At 40.1% G+C, this 6,773-nt stretch overlaps 1 protein-coding gene across 4 annotated transcripts in view; it reads right to left on the bottom strand.

Annotated features, from left to right (window-relative positions):
• Positions 1-6,773, bottom strand: part of FMN1 (formin 1) — a 482,430-nt gene that overhangs the window by 248,801 nt on the left and 226,856 nt on the right. For all 4 annotated transcript variants that reach the window (XM_073609885.1, XM_073609886.1, XM_073609887.1 and 1 more), the window contains one exon: positions 4,083-4,144. In XM_073609885.1, the coding sequence (XP_073465986.1) occupies positions 4,083-4,144 (62 nt within the window). The remainder of the gene's footprint in view (positions 1-4,082; positions 4,145-6,773) is intronic.

The raw sequence follows: 6,773 nt of genomic DNA, 5'->3' as shown, positions 1-6,773 counted from the left end.
GGCTTTACATTTAGTCATTATGTCCACGAGCTGTAAAGCTAGTACTGATGCCAGGAAAAAAGCAGCCTTAAAAAAAAAAAAAAAAAGATTTTATCAGCCTTTTGCATTGGCATCAATGAGCGTTTAGACGTGCAGGCTTTTAGCAGCATTTCTCTGTCTCTACTCAAAATCAACGGTTCCCTATGGGAGCCCATTGATTTGAATAGAAGTTGCACCAGAAGTCAGATCATTGATGATCCAACTTGTGGTGTGACTTGTGTGATGAGGATCGTGAAGGGAAGCCCACCGCCAAAATGAAAAAAAAAGAAATTGGTGTGGGGTCCCCCCCCCAGATCCATATTAGACCTCAGGAACTGAGCGAGAAGACGTGGCGGCAGAGCAAGAAGACATCGCCGAAGGGTGACGAGCCGGAGAAGAAAAATCGGAAGAGACGCCGGAGCTCCCTCAATAAAATACTTTAAAAACCTGTGTGCTGTGTTTATTTTTGACACTTTCTTGGGTGAATGGGTAGGGGGCACAATGTACCCCATACTCATTCACATAGGGTGGGGGCCGGGAACTGGGGGCCCTCGCCCGCAGACCCCGACAACCACCGTTCAGGGTCCTCATCAACATGGGAAAAAGGTGCTTTGGAGTGGGGGGGCGCAGGGCCCCCTGCCCCAAAGCACCCACCCCCTATGCTGAGGGCATGTAGCCTGGTATGGTCCAGGAGGGGCATTTGCTCCCCCCCCTTTTCTGATCTGCAAGGCTGCATGCTCAGATAAGGGTCTGGTGTGGATCTTGGGGGGGACCCCACGTCAGTTTTTTATTTTTTTTTTATTTTGGCGGGGGTTCCCCCTCCAGATCCTCAGCACACAAGTCACACTGCAAGTCGGATCATCATGAACCGACTTCTATTCAAATCAATGGGCTCCCATAGGGAACCATTGATTTTTAAACAGAGGCAGAGAATCACCTGATGAGGCTTAACGCTCTGTATACAGCGTTAAACTCTGTTTAACAGCTTTTACTGGCGTCTAGCGCTGGAGCCTCAGAAAGCACTGGAGCCTCAGAAAGCGCTGGTCCTTTGGGAGCTTAAAATCGCCTATGCCACTTACAGCTCCTTAACATCTGTGTGTGCATGAGGCCAAAGAATAACTTGGAGAGGCGTTAAGCTGTAAAAAACGCTCCTAAGAGAGGCTGTAAAAACACACATGGGCACGATACCTTACATTCACTTTATGTGTTGACTGTATACAATAACTGATTACTTTTTTATAATCACTAAAAAGCAAATGCCTCCTGCTATACAGTTACTTTTACTTTCCCCCTATATGCAATCTGAAGCGCTTTAAAAAATATTCAGAAAAGAAACATTTTTACATTATTATAAAAACCATCTGCTTTATCTTAACAGTATCATCATTATTGCCATTTCATAGAATAATGCTTTAGGGACTATTTCAGATGTGAACTAAGAAGCGTTGAATAAAAAGCAACAGATCCCCAAGTCCCTGAACCAACACGGGGTCACAGAACATCTATGCACACATGAACTACACATCGCTATCTGGAGTGCAGGATGATTGCTCCGCTCATTAGTACTTTCCCTTATTAGTTATTTTCAATCAAAAGCTGCTTTTACATTGCCTGGGATCCTAGAACCTTAACATTACTGTTTGGTGAAGTAATGAAACAATTTTAAAATCACATTCCCATTGGTATGGGGAACTGTGTTTACAGAACAAAAATGCAAAATGAAAGCAGCAAACATGACCACATATTTTACAGGATGAAATACACCCCCTAGACCTAGACTGCTATTAGAGATAATGGCAATGTCCCCTTAGAATGTCCTATTGGTCGTGGAATGTGTACATTGCGAAGACATCAGATGACTGCCTGAGAATTTGAGCTTGCATTGACCCAGAGACAAGGTGACAATATCTTGTAAAAACATCCAACAAAATGAGCAGCAACTTTTCTGAACGTGAAACAAGTGCTGGGAGTACTTCCATAAGTACCCGAACATCTAAGCAGCTCACAGAAACTTGATTTAGCCACAAGGAGGAACACCGATGTCTGCGACGGTGCAGGTGGGCTTTTGCACGATTTTGTGTGTTGTGTTTAAGGCAGTCTATTCATTTTAATGGGCTGCCCTTTGCGCAAAAAACACACAAAAGTGAATAATTTTTTTTTTTTTATTAATTGCGCCACACCACGACACTTGCATTTTGGTGTGTGTGTGTGAAAGTGCACACACTCACAAAGTGTGTTGGAATGCCATTAAAAATTAATGGGACCGCTACACACCTGCAAAAGGGATGCACTTATTTGTGTAAAGAAAAAAAAAACTTTTCCTATAGTTTAACTTTCAGCCATCACCAAAGTTAGACATACAGCACGCCCTGTCTACAGCACAGCCAAGTAGGATTGTTATCAAAGTTGCTGCAGCTATATCATTAAATCACACCCATATGATCATGCCCACTCTTCACTGCAGCATGCATAGCACTCCACATTCTGCCCCTTTATGTAGTTTCCCTCTTTGTCAAGTAAAAAATATTTAAGTTGCCATACCACTATTTATGCACAAGCATATACCAGAGGACCTCTTCTTGTAACTGAAGGACATAAAGCTGACTCAACTGAAAATCAATGTACCACCTATAGAGATTTCAAAAAAGAGGTGGGCAAGAGGCAGTACATATAAATTGAAATAATGTGCTTTAGAGCAGGACTAAGCCCATCAAATTAACAATTTACCAAAATAATGACATTCGAGGCATGCCCTGAATGTACCTGTCACAAATCGCTTGTGCTCTCAATCTTAGTGTCGTAACTGATCACATGTGCAGTACCATGGCATAATAAACAGAGGCCAAGATGGCATCTTCCTTGGCTGTAAAGGATTGAAGGGTTTAATTCCATTCTAAGTCCAATTTCAAGCCTTCAAGGTGAGTAAAAAAAAAAAAAAAAAGCTGTAAAAGGTCCTGGCCCATTTGACAAAAAACATTTAAGGCCAGTGTTTTTATGTATACTGCATTAGAATCACGGTACCTTATGTAACTAAACCATCACAGTGCCTTTCGTTACCAACAACCATTTCAACAGACTCCGTTTTGTAGTGAAGCACAGAACAGCCATCTGATTATCGGTTGCTGACACTGCTTTCTATCAGTGTTGATATGGATATGGTATAGCCAAAGTGGAAAGTGGTACAGTGACAATTTGTATTTGCTGTATCATGGATTCTTCTTCTTTCCACATGTTACAAAGTGACTATAACCATGGAAAACAAAACCTAATAAAAATCCCAAAGTTTGGGCTAAGCAGTGGAATTTTTTATATATAGAAACCTATATGCATAGAAAACACCGATTTGTTCTCTGACATCACATCCTAACAGTGATTATCAACTATATAATTTTAGTCACTGGACTTGTGATCATAACCACAAGCTTTCATTGTATCTGTAGATAAAGCCATTTACAGTCGCTACTTGACTGCAACTCTTGTGCTTAAAAAGTTTTCTTCCGAATACTTAAAAAAAAAAAAGTGCATAATTCAGCGCCAATCAAGCATAAAGCCAGTCTAGGCGAGTCACAGTTCGTCATTTGTGCTCAGGAGAGATAGTTGCAGAGTATTCAAATAAAGTAGAGTGTAACACTGCCCTCATGTGGCAGAATTACATACTGCCTATGATTATCAAAACAATCAAGGATTCAAGGTTTCCATTCAGGTGACTTTTTTTAAAACAAGTTTAGATGAATCCAGGTTCAACTTGTCTGTATACATACAGATCTCACCAACAACAATCCATACATTTATGCAGCAGTTATATTTAGTGCTCTGAGAATGTGGACTGGCTCATCAAGGTCATTTTTAAATAATGTATAGATCAAACAGAAGAAATTAAAATCAGTGAACCCAATGGTAAGTGAGCAGTGACAGATGTTTATATATTTAAGGAAGTCCAATCCTGTAAAAAGCATTGTATAAACCACTGAGAATGGAAAATTATCACATTCGCCACTTTATAAACTGACCTCTAAATGTTACCAGATCACCATTAGCTAGACGAAAATGATTTACAGAAATACCTTTAGACTTTCCACCTCCTCTTTGTGCTGTCTCTTCTGGTGCAATATCGCAGCCTGGTATTCTGAAAAATAAGATCAGAGAGAATGACATTCAAATGTGTTTAAACAACCCTATCATTTATAAATGTTTCAGCCTGAAAATGCAACAGTACTGGTAAGGAAAATTAAGTACAATAATAATGTACCAACACAACTTTTTGCATTAGGACAATTGGTGTATATAGACACTGCTGATGTGGCAAAACCTCAAAAACAGTCAATTTAAAAAAAATTCCCGATATGGATATCTTTAGATAATTACATTGGTCCAGCTTGGGCCAAAGTAACAATGCATATACCATACCCTTTAGAAGCTGGAAATCGCTGTATCATGCACTGCTACTCCTATGATTAAATAATACTTTGCATTTTCGCAATAAATGCAAAGTATACCCCCATTGGACGAGGAAATTGTGAAATCACTGCCTCACCTCTCTACCTCATCCAATCGTAGAATGTTTCGGATTCTTTGAGAAAATTCAAAGCAATCCATGAATGGGGTCATTGCTGAGCAGGCACCCTCCTGTGTTCACAACGCATCAGGGCAGCTGCTTAGCACAGAACACAGAAGCTATAGTATCGGTGTCTACTACAGTGACTTCCAGCTTCTAGAGATCAGACAGGTGTGGTAAATGCATGATTATGTTGGTCCAAGCTAGACCAATGTAACTATGTAACATATGCCATATCTGGAATTCTCTTTTTTGATACATCAATATTTTAAAGTTATTCTGTACCACACATGGAGACTATTCAAAATTATACATACAAATAGTCATTTTATTCTCTTTAAGAATTTTGCATGCAGAAACTCTACTGAAAACAAATAAAATTAGGCCAAGAGAAAAAAATGTAATAGTTGAAAATGATTGCCATTTATCCCCCTTTGCACTGGTGACAGCACAGGGGTACTGTTCTCTTCCTAAAAATCATTATGATTTTCTCTAAGGACCATTAACTGTATGCACCAAGTGATGGACGTGAAGGACATTTGAGACAGTCTGTTCCCTCAGATGAAAATAATTAAAATGCCAGCCCAACTATACATAGTAGCAGAATCAAGTTATAATAAATACTGCAATATACAGTGGGTATTGAAAATAATTACCCCCTTTTAAAATAATCACATTTTGTTGCTTTACATAAAATGCAGACAGACAGTGTTTTTGTTTTATCCAGCTGTGTTTACTTGGTGCACCTTATAACAACCAAGTGAACGATTTATAATCACCAACATGTCAAAAAAAATAAAATGAAAAGAAATTCAAAAAACAGAATCACTGAGTTGGAAAAAGGATCATCCCCCTTATGTCAGTATTTTGTTGCACCACCTTTTGCTTTAAATCACAGCCTTCAGTCTGTTGGGATATGTCTCTACCAACTTTGCACATCTAGACTTTGAAATATTTGCCCATTCTTCTTTGCAGAGCTGCTCAAGTTCAGTTAAACTTAATGGGGACCCTTTGTGGACGACAGTCGTTAAGGCATTCCACCGATTTTCAATTGGGTTTAAGTCTGGGCTCTGACTACGTCATGCAAGGACACTCACCTTTTTCTACTTCAACCGCTGTGTGGTTATTTTTTCTGTGTGCTTTGGGTCATTGTCATGTTGGAAGGTAAACCTCCTTCCCATTGACAGCTTTCTGGCAGAGGGCAGCAGATTCTCCTCAAGAATTTGATGGTATTTTGTCCCATCCATTTTCTTCCATCCTGACAAGTGCTCCAGTCCCTGCTGCAGAGAAACACCCCATAACAGGATATTACCACCTCCATGCTTTACTGTAGGAATGGTGTTATCTGGATGGTGAGCTGTATTGGATTTCCGCCAGACATATTTGGTGTTGAGGTCAAATCATTAAATTTTAGTCTTTCCTGAACAAAACACCTTTTTCCATGTATCCTCAGAATCTTCAAGGTGCACTTTGGCAAAGCTCAGTTGTGACTGCATGTGGCCTTTGAGGAGTGGCTTTTTTCTTGCAACCCTCCCATACAAGCCACATTTGTGGATTATTTGTGATATTGTTGTCACATGCACACAATGCTGTAGACACCTTGGTAGCCTCTCTGACCAGCTTCCTCTTGGCTCTTTCATCCAGTTTGGAGTGACAGCATGATCCAAGGAGGGTCTGATGTACCAAATACCTTCCACTTCTTAATAGACTTCACTGTGCTTCTAGACATTAATAAAGCCTTTGAAATTTTTTAGTATCCATCTGACTTGTGTCTGTCCACAATTTTATCCTGGAGATCTTTTGACAGTGCCTTGTCACTCATAGTTGATTGTTTACTCTAGTTGCACTACCAGGGACTGAATACTCCTTTCATGCTGAGGTGATCAAAATGACCACAGCTGATCACAGTTGAAAGTCAAATGGCTTTGTGCGCCATTGAGAAGGCGATTAGCTACACCTGATTAAGTCATTTTTTGGAGGGGGGTGATCCTTTTTCCAACTCAGTGATTCTGTTTTTGATTTTTTTCTGACACAATGTTATAAGTTGCACTGATAAAGTTGCAGCTGGATAAAACAAAAACCATGTGTCTTCATTTCCGGTTGCAAAGAAACAAAATGTGATTTTTGCCAACTGCCGCACGCCGATATACGTCAGCACAATGGCAGCGGTGGGCAAATGGGCATACCTGGAGGTCCCCTT

The sequence above is a fragment of the Aquarana catesbeiana genome, linkage group LG13, assembly GCF_042186555.1.
Source record: "Aquarana catesbeiana isolate 2022-GZ linkage group LG13, ASM4218655v1, whole genome shotgun sequence".
NCBI lineage: Eukaryota > Metazoa > Chordata > Amphibia > Anura > Ranidae > Aquarana > Aquarana catesbeiana.
The sequence above is the reverse complement of the archived record's forward strand: the minus strand, read 5'-3'. Positions and strand labels throughout refer to the sequence as shown.